The following is a 13,580-nucleotide window of genomic DNA, read 5'->3' as shown; positions in this document are numbered from 1 at the left end:
GCAGAAGCGAACATTTACCACATAAACAGTTGTCACTTATTGTTTGGTTTCTGAAATTCATATACTGAAAGTTTGCTATACTGTTGCATGCTGCAGAGTTGAATTTGGTATAGCCAGATCCATCTTGGATTCCATCCAAGGAATTTAGTTATTATAGAACCAAAAGGACTTCATTACAAGGCAGTCCTATAGCATGTATCCCAGGGGCAACATTCTAGCAAGGCTCCCACTTACTCGGAAACCACTAGATTACCAGATGTTTGGGCGTGTTAGTGGGGCCAGCCTTGTGGACTGGCTGCTCTGGGCCCTGAGGGTCCTTCCAAAGCTTAAGGAGTGACTGGCATTCTTCCAAATGAGTATTGTTCACTTTTTGAACATCCTTTCAGCATTCCCCTTGGAAAGGACCTACAGTGCTGTGGCTGGACTTTAAAAAAGAAGGAAGCCTTGTGGACACCTTCAAGCCCTTCTTCTCTAATGGTCTAGTAGTGTTATCATCCTGCAAATAACCACTGAGCAGGGGCAGAAAGCAAATATTTATCTTGCTTGCATCCATAAATATCTTTGGAACAGGTAAAAAGTAATTACAGATAGCTGGAGGCAGATATCTTCTGTGAGAGATGGGTATACTGCAAAGTAGAATGTGTGTGGAGGGAATTCAAGGATAGCGGCCTGATCAGGGAGCCTGGAATAGGAGCATGGTAGCTTCTCACACAGATATCTAGAAAGTACCTGACATCTATCCTGTATTATTATTGTGTGAAATTATGTTTGCCCCTTGGCTTTCAAAGGGGCTACTAGGACAGAGATTTGACCCTGCAGGCTCTGTCATTTAGTTGGATTACAGAGGAGTTGTAGGGCAGAAGGGAGTACACACCTGATAATATTGAAGGGAGTGTGATATAGGGTGTGGTAGGATAGGATAAATAAATGATGTAAAACAAGTTTATTTTTTAGGTGATGGTTTTTTCTTTTTTAACATTCTCCTTTCAGTTATCTGAATTTGGCCTAACAGAAATGAGCAGGGATGTAGCTAACTCGACAAGATTTAATATAAAAATCATTAGAGTTTGATTTGCAAATGCTTTCTGTGTGTTGTGATACGATTAGAAGCCAGGACATAGAATTGCCTTTCCAGTTCTTTTTAGTTCAGAATAGTGTTAAAATAAATGTCCCTAAGCACATGCTTTCTGGAAAGTGAGAGAGACTTATGCCAAAGTGCAGGATTCCAACCAGGATCATCGAGTCTGGCAGATAACTCTTACCTTAACACTCAGTAACTCACTCTATTCCCTCACAGCCACTAAGAGATGGTAATTAAATCTTGTGGTCATAAAACATCTGGCATCTGTTCTCAATGGGGCCCCCTTGTGGTTGGGTATCTGGGGGCGGGTGGGGGATGCTGAACTATTATAGAAGGGAGCAAGAAGGTGGAGTGCTCTTGTTATCTGTTCTCACAGAGGAATACCAACTGCACACATATTTACATTGATGTGTGTATATGTATAACATATGTACACATTTGAACCTACACGTGTTGCACAGGTTTCAGGTGGGTGGGAGGCCACTAATGCTTCCTAGAGATTGTAGGGTAATTGGTGTGGGGAGAGGGAACCAGTGGCAGAAATCCCCTCTGATGTGCCAAGATATCAGGATATCCTCAAGGAGATGTCTGTGGCTATGCAGATCATTAAAAATAATCGGGATCCCTGCTGCTATGGCCCATTCTTTGCCCTGACCATGCAAATTCCTCTACCAGGAATTGAAAGTAAGGCTAAGGTTCTTTAAAAGCCAGATAAATAAAGAGGTGGCATTCAAGGGGCATTGAAACGCTGGTATGGGAGAGGAAGTATGCAATCAATTTGAATGACTTGATTCCTGAGTGTAAAAACTGCTAACTGGTAGGTATTTGGAATATTGGATTTGGTTAGGAGCTCATCTGTCTACTGACAGCTACTTGTCTTCATTTCTATCCCAGGGACGATGGGAAAGAGGCACTCAAATTCTACACAGACCCTTCGTACTTCTTTGATCTTTGGAAGGAGAAGATGCTGCAGGACACCAAGGATATCATGAAAGAGAAGAGAAAGCATAGGGTGAGGGGAAAGGGGCCTCTGTTCTGCACATCAGTAGGCACGATTGTGGAGGGGGGATAAAAAGGAAGCCAGTCTTATGTGAAGTAATCATTCTGAGTTGCTGCTTGCTTGGATGCCAGGTGAAACTCTTAAAAAAATGTGTCCACTCTAAGCACAACCAAGATGAAAGTATAAATCACACCAAAAATGTGTTTGTTCCCCCCAGTGCTATTAACAATTGAGTATATTCAGACTGAGTTTTAGAAATTGACTTTTCTATTCACCATTTATTTCTCTTGCAATTTGCACCTGACTCTGCTGGACACTCAAACTAGGCTAGTCCCTTCCCTGCCAGTTTTGCAGCTCATTTCTCAGAGATCAGCACAAGGCTCTACAGTGTTTGATTTGCAACAGGACCAGTTTAACACCTTCACTACTGGTGTGTGTGGGGGCAGGTGGGGGGCTGGGGGGATAGGCCTAGTTTGGGGAGATGCTCCTCTCCCCTTAGACTCCCAGTGATGTGTATAAGCATATATGACCTACCAATTGCAACCTCACAATCCCATTAGCATGGCTGCCAGGAGGCCCAAGAGAGTGCCAGGGGCTAGTGTAGCTGCACAGGCTGAAGAAACCCTCATTGGTTGTTTTGGGTGTTTTTTTTAACTATTTCCTTATATCTACCCCAGATATCTACAGCTGTCATTACTTCTCATCTCTCTCGACTGACCTTTGTGGCAGAGTGAACAACAAATAGCTATTTACTAACTTCCTAACAATTAGAGCTGCTCAGAAACATGAATAAGTTACCCAAAAAGGTAGTGGGTTTCCCATCACTAGAGGTGTTTCAGTGTGGAATTGAGCAAATGTGTTTGAGCTCAGAAGATGGTTTGGATTAGGTGACTTCTGTGTCATTCCAAATGCAGTAATTCTATAAATTCTGTAGTTACTATGTTGTCTAGGCAAATCATCTCTTGGGTGTGCACCCATGAAGGTGGATGGAATTTTAGAGAAGAACTTTGGAAAATGTTTTACAAAGGATTTCCTGTTTATTTTCATTATAGAAAGAAAAGAAAGATAATCCAAATCGAGGGAATGTAAACCCACGTAAAATCAAGACACGTAAGGAAGAGTGGGAGAAAATGAAGATGGGACAAGAATTTGTGGAATCTAAAGAAAAGCTGGGGCCTTCTGGGTAGGTGATGCTTTTTTACTATTGGTAGCATTCTTTGAAGGGGCTGGGGACCTTAGTCTGACAGCTTTAGTGTGATACCTTTCACACCCCCTGAAGTCTGGCTGTATGGCTTAGATTGATACCACTGTTAATCAGCTACTTTAAAGTGCATCCATCTGGTGATTAAAATTTGCTAAATTAGTCAAGACTCAGCAGTTTACATGAAGTGACCAAAGTGGTCTGGAAAACAAAACCCATGGCTTCTAGTGCCCTTGCTCTGCCCACACTGGCATGTCTAAGCTCCTCAAAGTAAAGACTATAGGGAAGAAAAGTGGTCTTGGGAGCCCTTTGCCTCTAGAACATTGATTTGAAGGTAGTGCCTAAGAGCTGGGCCTTTCACAAGAATGGGGAGGGCCAGGAAGAGAATTTGTACACATCACCAAAGCAACTTTTCAGTCAGCCTTTGTCAGTCTCAGGAGAGAAGCTGGCCAAGGGACTGAAAGCAGGCCTCAGAGACAGTGTGGGAAAGGTCGCTCAGCCAGTATTGAGGCTATATATCTCCATGAAGAAATAGTAGATGTCAGTCTGACCCCATTTCCTAATACCAGATCACACTAGAGGTCTAAAAGGAAAAAAAATGGTCTTAAAGCTTGGTTCGATGCTTATCCTAGTGTCCAACCTGTGTGACATTCAAAGTCAAGTCAGCACTACTGCTTGGTGTGAATGTCGCCCTGGCTTTTCCCCTAAATACTTTGCATCCTGACTGTCAGAGGACCATGCCAGCCCATGCTGGGTGTCTAGGAATGATAAAAGGAAAGAATTGGGTTGTTCTTGCATTTAGAAATAACTCTACCATGAACATTTTGACTTTTAAAAATCTTGACACTTCTGACACTTGTTCTTCCTGGATTAAGAGATTTGTTTTAATGAGTGATGAAGATGGTGAGAGGAAAAACGAACCTTTCTCTCTACAGGGAAATCAGCCCTGAGGGTCCTCCATTACCTTCACCTCCCAGCAAAAGGGCCATTTTATTCTATGGTGTCCCATCCTGTTCAGACAGGCCCTTGTCATAGGTTCAGTGACTCTTAAGGCCAAAAGCTCGCATGTTCATGGTGTGCCAACTATTTTGTGGGGTTGGTATTTTGTATTTTTGTGTGGAACTGGGTTGGTGAAAATAAGGACTTTGCCTCCCATTTCCCTGTTCTCCAAGAGATTTGGAATTGGGCTGCATGGCTGGTCTACCTGGACATGCTTGTTGATGAACCTATAAAGAGATGTGCCAAGCCTATAGTGCTCTAGGCCTTAAGTATTTTCCACATCAAAACATCATTTGATTCAGTTCCCTCCAACTCTGTTCTCCCTGGGGTCTATTTTAGATGCTTTCTTTAGAGGCCAACAATGGTGGAGGGGGCGGGGCATGATAGGCCACATTTTGCTAGCTGCCACTTGGTGTTTTTGTGCTTGTTTGGAGGTTTGTTGTTCACTCAGAGCAAATTCACCCGAGGCCCAGTGCTCTGAGGGGCAGGTTTTCATGAGGCAAGCCATAGTACCCTACTTTAATTGGCAGCTCATTTTGTTATTGATAAGAGTGCTGGCGGAGAGACCACATCTAACAACCACGCAGCACCTTGGATTTTCTCAGCTTGGTTTTACAGTCAAATGCCTCCTTGGTCTTTGAGCACTCCAGAGGCTTGCCGACCTCAAAACCAGGCTGTGTGCCAGTCACGTGTTTACAGCTAGCTCACTAGCCTTGGGGCTTGGCTTTGCCCTTTGCCACAGACAGACTTTGGGATTTGGGTATAGGCTGTTCCTAACATTTGGGAGAGGATTTAAAAGAACTGCTGGGTTTGACAAGACCAATGCTGAGAATCCAGTTTTGATAATCGGGGTTGAATCCCATTCTTACAAACAATCCAGCAGAAATTCCTGGGAGATGGTAACAATAGAATTCTTAGTCCTAAAATAAAATTTCAGTATAACAGAAACTATATGGGGAATACATTTGTTTTATTTCTCCTAATAGCTTTTGTATCAAATGCATTTGTATGGGGTCTTTTAAGAAAAGGAGAGTATCACTCAGACTTTTTAGAAAAATTTATTTCATTGCTTTTTAGAGAGTGAGGACGGGAGAGGGGAAAGAGATAAACATAGATGTGAGAGCTGAACATTGATAGCTGCCTCCTGCACTCCCCCTACATTCCAGGCATGTGCCCTGACTGGGAATCAAATTGGCAAATGTTCAGTGCACAGGACAATGTCCAACCAACTGAGCCACACTGGCAAGGGCTCATTCAGACTTTTTACTGACAGTTTTCTCATTGGGTTCATTGTCAGATATCCACCCACCTTGGTGTACCAGAATGGCAGTATTGGCTCTGTTGAAAATATGGATGCAAGCAACTACCCACCACCACCACAGTCAGACTCCACTTCTCTACCTTCTTCCTTCTCTGAGGACAGCTTGCCTCCGCCACCAGCAGAATTCAGGTAAATGGTGATACCTTTTCCATCCACGCTGGGTGGTTAAAAACTCAAGAACAAAATAAGGGTTCCAAATCCAGGCCAGGACCACTAAAATAACTTCAGGCAAATCTGTCTAGATAATTGAAATAATTTTTATCAAGTGTTTGTAAGGTACCAGGCATTATACCAAACAGTATATGTTACTAAATCCCCCTACAAGGGTCATCTTGAGATAGGTACCCATTTTACGTAAGAGTAAATGGCAAGGCACAGAGAGGTCAATGAACTTACCTAAGGTCACTGAGCCAATAAGAAGCAGAGTCTAACCTGATTGGAAAGCAGGTCAGTCTGACCCTAGAGCCTGTGTTCTTTACTACTAGTTATATCTGAAAAGCTAGAAGTTACCACCTTATCGCTCGTATTTTACTTAGCTTTAACTCATCCTGAATTGAAGTGGTATAATTTGCTCTCCATAAAAGGTTTATGACACCTTGTCCAGTTATCTAAGAACGTAGCAGATGGTCACCTTTTTCTTTTGTTGCTTCTGGTTCGTTTCACTGTTGGATAGAATCTCCAGAAAGAATGAAACAAAGGGAAAAGAGAGATGAAACTTAGAATCTGTTCATTTTAATATTTGTCAGTGCCCCTGATATTTGTCACTGTTCAGTCAGAGGTTGGGAAGAGTTAGCAAGTAATGGTTGACAAGAGCTCTAAGGAGTCTTCAGATCTGTTTACTTTTCTCTTTCTGGTACCTGCTACACTTTTCTCCTTGGACACTGTTCAGTCAGAGATTGGATATGTTGAGGTTTCCTCAGATGGAAACCTGAAGCAATGCTCTAAGCATCCCATCCCCAGCCCCATTCTTCTTGCCTCTTAAAACCACTAATCCCAGATCTCCTTCTGCCTCCCAAATCACTTGCTGCCAGTTGCCCTGTCAGATGCAGCTAGGCTTGAAGGTCTGTGGAAAACTGCAAGATGGATGCTGTTCTGAGGACTACCTGTTAGTGCAGGGCAGATACAGAGGTGGAAAAAGAAGCCCTCAGCCTCACACGTGGCCTGTGACCCTACAGCCGAGCATACCAGACCCAGGAGAGGTGCCCCTTAATCGTCTCTCTGCCCGGGTCAAGTCTGGTGACACATTCATTTCCTGTCTCTGCTGACCCTTGGACCCTCCATTCTTTCTCAAGTTTTTACACATGAACACTGAAAGTGCCATTGCCTAAATCTGTACCCTGCTCAGGTTTGGTCAGCTTTGCTTGGGTTCCTGCCCTCATGAGATCTAGTGAATGTTAATAGCCTGAGGAACAGAGGGTGGGTGGGTGGTGTTTGAATTTTTATTCCAGTTCTTTCTTGCATGCCTTTGTAGTCATGGCTCCAGGATTAAACTGACCATTCCTATTAGAGGGGGGTTCAGGAGAGTGACTTTCCTTGGAGAGCTGAAAGGTTTGAGAGGAACCTACAAGGTGATCTTGGTCAGCCCTTACCTGATATAGGAATCCCAAGTTGTCTTCTTTTAGGTAGTTTTGCTCAATTTCTGCTTAGACCCCTCTACTTATGGGAAGCTCATTACCTTACCTGCCCATTTCATTATTGGTCTGTTCTGACCATTCCAGATTTTTTTTTCTATTTGAACCAAAATGAAATGATATAGTCAACCAAAATGAACCTAGGCTTATAGGCGGCTATTTGCATCCTGAAAGTGATGGTGGGTCTTTTTCTTTGTCCTTTTAGCTACCCAGTGGACAACAACCAAAGGGCATCTGGCTTAGCTGGACCCAAAAGATCCAGTGTGGTCAGCCCAAGCCATCCACCACCAGCTCCTCCTCTGGGCTCTCCACCCGGCCTCAAAGCCAGCTATACTCCTCCCTCTGCCCCTCCGCCTCCACCTCCGATGATAAACGTCCCTCCCCCACCACCACCTGGAGGATTTGGATCCCCAGTGACCCCACCACCACCTTCACCACCCTCTTTCCCACCTCACCCTGATTTTGCTGCCCCTCCCCCTCCTCCCCCACCACCGGCAGCTGACTACCCAACTCTGCCACCACTTCCCTTATCCCAGCCAACAGGAGGAGCACCTCCCCCTCCCCCTCCCCCTCCTCCTCCTGGGCCACCTCCTCTCCTTTACAGTGGTGCAGATGGCCAGCCTGCCGCACCACCACCATTTTCTGATACACCCAAGTCCAAGTCCTCCTTGCCTCCTGTGAGTGATGCCCGCAGCGACCTGCTTTCAGCCATCCGTCAAGGTAAACCCCAGTGGTGGGTTTGGGACCATGAAGTGTTGTCTTTCTGCAGCTGGGGCGACTGATTTGAGGTTGGGTGCGGGGTTCTGTGCCTTTCCCAGCGAGTAGCTTTCATTGGATAAGGAGAGATTGGGACCTCAGGCCTAGGGGTCAGCCTGAAGAAAGACTTCACCCTAAAAATGTGGGGATTTAGATTTCTTTCCGCCCTGGTTTAAAGTAAAGAATTCTTAACCTGCGATCTTTGAATTCCTTGAAAATGTGTGCTTTGTGTGTGTGTGTGTGTATGTGTATCCATTTCATGCCCCAGAGAAAAACAAGAATCACTGTCCTAGAAGGTACTTCTTCAGCTGGACTATCACTTCTTGTCCCTCCTTTGTTGCCTTTCCTATCCTCCCTCCCTACTCTCTTTCCCTCTTTCTCACCCATTTCCTTCTCCCCCTTTTTTCCTACCCTCGTCCCTCTTTTGTCACCTTTTCTCCCCTCCTCCTTCCCCTCCCTCATCATCATCTCACCCTCATGGAGCATTTATTCTCTTTCTGTCAGAGGCCAGGTCTGGCACAAAGGGACTAGAGTGGTTTCTTCTGTTTGGGATCCCCAAGGAACTGAAGGATTGTCTAGAGGAGACAACCTAGGGCATCTGAGCTCTGTGGTAATCAATGAATGGGGCAGACTGTGTACCTGCTGGGTAGGGGCTAGTGGCCAGTCCCCACTCATGAGAAGTACTGTCCTCCCCAGTCTGAGAGCTGGAAATGGGGAGGAATGGCAGGCTTCTTTCAGATCCACCTATAGCACTGGGGCCACCATTTCATAAACCTTCATCTTTATTTTTTTCTTGCTTCCTCCTTTCCCAGAGGATCCTTCTTTTGTGCTGTCCTTTCCCATATTCTGCCTGCCAGTGGCCATTCCCCCTTCCTCAGTCTTGGATGGATTCTGAGACTGACTCATCTTCTTAACCCTTCTGTCTCTCTCTCCACCAGGCTTTCAACTGCGGAGGGTTGAGGAGCAGCAGGAACAAGAGAAGCGGGATGTCGTGGGCAATGACGTGGCCACCATCTTGTCACGTCGCATTGCTGTTGAGTACAGTGACTCAGAAGATGACTCCTCTGAGTTTGATGAGGACGACTGGTCGGATTAACTCTTCCTGCCTACTGCCCACCTCTTTTCTTTTCTTCTTACCTGCCTTTTTTGATGCCTACCCCCAATAGTTCCATGGGGGAAGGGGGAGGAAAAAAGAATTTCAAGGGGCCAAAGCCTTCCTGAAGCTACCAAAGATATATCCAAGTGCTTCCTCCAAATCAGCATGTATTTCCCACCTTCCACAGTCATGCCCCGTGGAGTATCTGAGGGTCAGCTGAGATGTTCCCTCTTTCCTTCAAGTGACTGTTGCATCTTGAAGAGAAAGGAAAACCCCAAAGCTGATCCCTTTGAATGGGTTTAAATTGGAGTTGGTGCCTTTCCCTAGAAGCCATTTTCTACTGTGGTCTTCTCCCAAAATCCTTGCCCTCAGCTACTTCGAATAATGCCAGCCACATTGTGGTCCTAAAGCCTGCATGGACACAGCTGGCCCCTTTCCCATGCACTGAGAGGTCAGAGCAGGCCACATGCCCCAAGAGCCAGACTGTTGCACCCTTCTGCCCCAATAAGAGTGAGGCTGCCTTTTGCTAAGCTGTTTCTGTATCTGGATCCCCATCAAGCCCCTAAAGAAGGCCTTATCACCTCTGCCCAGAATGATGCCTTTATGAAGACTGAGGTGTTTGCCTCCCTCCCAGTCTCCCCCTTCTGAGTGTGGTGTTTGGGTGTCCTTTAAATGCCCCTCCCTTGCCACCAGGTGCCTCTGGCACCATAGCCCAGTTCTGACCTCTAATACCCATGACCAAACTAGCCCTGACACACAGGGATCTGGGCCTCTGCTGGATGTCAGGAGCCAAGCTTAGAGACTTGGAAATGCAGGACTGGAAGAATGGTGGGACTCCTTGGGTCCTACCCTCTTAATGATGGTGAAGTCTAGAGATGGGAAGTGACTTGCTCAAGATGACACAGTTGGATCGTGACAAGGCTAGAGCCCAGGGTTTCTGATTCCAAGTCACCTGTGCTTTCTGGGACCAAATAATGGGTACCTGCTGGAGCCTGGGCAGAGCAGTCTTGGCTCTGTGCTGCTTCAGACCTCACCATGGCTGGGGAGCCCAGCAGGAGGTCTCAGGACCTGTGCTGGGCCTGTCAGTGCTGCTCAGACCTTCAGAACCTCTCATAATTCTTTGCTTCCCCTTTGCTATCACCAGCCAACCAACCACATGGCCTTGGGAGCTGCCGTTTTGGGGGACTAGAGGTAGTGAGAGAAGGAAGGGGGTGGGCAGCTTTGACAGGTGCTGTTTTCAATTCCTCTTCAGCTCCTCCCCATTTTATTTCCCCAGTTTTAGCTTAGGTTCTGCCAACTGTAGAAACTGCAGTCCCTCAGGCTGGCAGCCGTAGCAGGTAGCTGCCTGGAGGGCCTGGCAGCCGCGAGGAGGGCTATAAAGCAGAGGGACTCTGGGTCTTGTTTCCAGCTCCCCTCCTCACTACACACAGTGATGTTCCCTCCCTTCCTCCCCCCCTTTTCCCAGAGCTAATACACAGGTGCTATTATTCAGAAAAAAACTGGTCAGCTTTGGCCAGCAGTGAGGTTTCTTCTGCTCTAACTATTGTGTAGCCTCTTATGCTGAAACCGGCTCCTCCTGGCTTCTCCTGCTTTCAGAGCCCTGAAACAAAGAGAAACAGGATCTGTCTCTACCCCGCACAGCAAATGGTTGTAGTAATTGCCAAAGCCCTCATAAACCCCTCCGGCGTGAGGAGAGTGTGTAATCATGGGTACTGCTGCTGTGCCCAGCTGAATGCTCCCCCTCTGCCGCCTTTTCCTTGAACTAGGGCCTGTAGGGCCTGCATGCCCTCCTGCTGGGGCTGCTCCAGAGTGCCCTCCTCCCTCCCCCACCCACGTCAGGTGTCTCTGGCACATGGCCGGCACCTGGCTCTAGTGCTCAGCATACCATGCTGTGTGCCCCTGCCTTGCTTCCCACCTTGCACTTTGGAAGCTAAAGGTACATTCTTCAGAACCCTAAAATGGCCTTTGAAGGTGCCCCTGGCTGCAGCCCAGGAGTGGCTGGAGTGACAGGCAGAGGGTAGTGGTTCTCCCAAATAGGAGCCCTGGGGCCTGGCCAGGCAGGGTTTGGGCCTAATGGCTTTGACTAAATTACCCCATCCCCCTCCTTTCTGGAAAAAGGGAGAGCCAGTGCCATTTGCTATCATTCTGCTCTGACCTTGAAGGGGGTGGTGTTGGCCTGGCTTCTGGAATGGACAGTCCACCGTGGAAAGGTCTGGGGGCAGGAGGAGGTGGGGAGGGGCACTGCCTGCCTGCGGAAGGTAGGATTAGATCATTAGCTCAGTGACCTCCTAGGGTTTCAATGTGCTGTGTTCTCATCCTACAGCTGGTTTGGTAATGATCTGCAAGTCCCGGAGAGCAACAGCACAGCTCTGCCTGACGTTCTCATTAAAATCTATGCAGCCAAGCTCGGAGCTTTGTAGCAGCCGGCCTTGCGATGCCTCCTCATCTGGGGGGTGGGGGGAGGGGTGGGCTGGGACCCAGTCATCTGGGCTCTATTTATGCATTGGTACACCCCCAAAAATGCTTCTTTAAACCCAGAGCCCTTTAAGATGATAAAGGACCCTATGCAGGTAATCATGTGTCTTTAGAATCCTGTAATTGTAGAATGCAAAGTTTAGTGATTATTTAAACTGGGCCGAGGCTGGTAAACCCTTGGAACAATTACCCATAAGGACTTTTAAGCGCCAAAGCCAAGGAACCACCTCCCTTCCTGGTCTGCTCAGCCCAGGGGACCTGCCTCCATTCCTGTGGCCCAGGGGCTCAACTTCAGACCAGGGGGCAGTGTCAGAAGTGATTGGTGACTTTGCCCAGGCTGTGAGATGAGTACATTCCAAAGGAGCAGCCTCAGGGAGGGGGCAGGCTCTTGATCCCTTGGAAGCTCAGAGCAGTGGACCCAAGCTCCAGCTTGCCTCCAGAAGCTCAAGCGTCCTCAGAAACGACCCTGGCCAATGTCACTGCAGAGCTGAGGCGGTGTTGTCAGGGCTAATGTGAAATCTCTTCCCGTGGCGCCAATCCTCCGGCTCTGCAGCGCCAGCTTGGACAGATTGAGGTCTCTGTGGCTTTGCTGACCCTGCTTAAGCATTCCCACCGTGTCCTAGCTCTGCTCTCCTTGTGTCTCCCAGTGCAGCCCCCCTCACCAGACTTCAGGGCCTGGGGATGGGGCTTTTGCTCAGGAGACATCAGACTTCCTAGGGGTATCAGGCTTTGAGCTCTACTGGGGTCTGGCTGACCTGGGAACCAGGTGTTACCCAGAGACGCACTTTGTTCTGTGCCTCAGTGGGTGCTAGGGAACAGTGTTATTGTATTAACTTTACTCAGTTCACTCGAGAAACTAACCAATTTTTACTTACTGTCTAGAATGACATGTAGGAGAGTGACCGTAATGCTCCCAAAGTGCCTTCTTTTCTCTGACATAAACACTTATACGTACCTATTCCAGTGGATTCTTGGGTGTCTTTGCCACATCAGGATTTCAGGGAGTGAGCACATAACATAGTGGGGATACAGTCTGAAAATGGGTCCCTTTTCCCTGAGTATGGGAAAGGAACATCAGTTAAAGACCTGAGCAGTGGGGTTAAGCCAAACACCTAAGTGACCCTTTCCCTTTGCCCTACTACTCCCAGGTCCTTAGAAGGATGTCCAGTTTTTTAAAGCCCTGTGGCTCCAAGCCTGGTCTCATTTGCTTCCCTGTCAGGCTCACGTATACTGCATTAGTTCCCCAGTGACCTGAAGATTCCATGTAACTGTATACACGTGAATACATAAATGCCAATGTTTTAAATAATTTGATAAAATCTTTGTAGCCACTCAGCCACCTCTGGTTGTGTGTGCGTGTGTGTGTGTGTGTGTGTGCGTGCGTGCGTGTGTGTGTGTGTGTTTAATGGGAGAAGTGCTTAGGCAACTTTGAGAGCCACAGGTGGTGGCCAGAGCCCCAGAGGGAGGTCCAGTGTGGGTGGGCTCAGAGGGCAGCAGGCCTCTGGGTGTGGATGGTGCACCCTGTTCGGGAGGTGGGGATGAAGGCTGAAAAACATTTTGATTTAGCAGGAAGCCCAAATTGGGGACCTAAACACCCCAATCCCCAGGCTTCCCTCAGCTAGCTGAGGGAAGTATGCTGGGACCAGGGGAGATGAGCTGCTGGTAACTCCTTGTGTCAGGCAAGAGAGGAGCACAGCCTGAATGCTGATGCTGCCTCCCAACATCTGGCCGGCATCTTGTCTGCTTCTCAGACCCAAGCAACTTACCTTAAATAGAATGATTTACAATGGAATCCAATAAAAGGTTTAGGCTGCTGCACACCCCTCTCCCAGGCGAGGGGGCTGGGTTTATATTCTGACCCAAAAAATGACCTACCCAGGAAGCAACGGTTGTGGTTGTACCGAGCACAGCTGCTGCGGGTAACTGTCCCTGGGGATAATTTACGAACAGACATCCAGTTCCGGGCCCAGCAGAAGAAAGGGGCAGGAGGAGGGTTGGTGACTCCGCTGGTCATACCTGC

The 13,580-nt window shown here is 47.5% G+C and overlaps 1 protein-coding gene across 2 annotated transcripts in view; it reads left to right on the top strand.

The window, feature by feature from the left end:
* The window catches only part of WASF2 (WASP family member 2), a 67,494-nt gene extending 54,595 nt beyond the window's left edge, over positions 1 to 12,899 (top strand). For both annotated transcript variants that reach the window (XM_081145880.1, XM_081145881.1), the window contains exons 5-9: positions 1,976 to 2,093; positions 3,134 to 3,264; positions 5,579 to 5,731; positions 7,439 to 7,953; positions 8,928 to 12,899. In XM_081145880.1, the coding sequence (XP_081002006.1) occupies positions 1,976 to 2,093; positions 3,134 to 3,264; positions 5,579 to 5,731; positions 7,439 to 7,953; positions 8,928 to 9,085 (1,075 nt within the window). In that variant the 3' untranslated portion in view covers positions 9,086 to 12,899. The remainder of the gene's footprint in view (positions 1 to 1,975; positions 2,094 to 3,133; positions 3,265 to 5,578; positions 5,732 to 7,438; positions 7,954 to 8,927) is intronic.
* Positions 12,900 to 13,580: the final 681 nt, after the last annotated feature.

This window comes from Miniopterus schreibersii, assembly GCF_964146895.1.
Source record: "Miniopterus schreibersii genome assembly, chromosome: 8".
NCBI lineage: Eukaryota > Metazoa > Chordata > Mammalia > Chiroptera > Miniopteridae > Miniopterus > Miniopterus schreibersii.
Note: the sequence above shows the minus strand (reverse complement) of the source record. Positions and strands in the feature narration are given on the sequence as shown.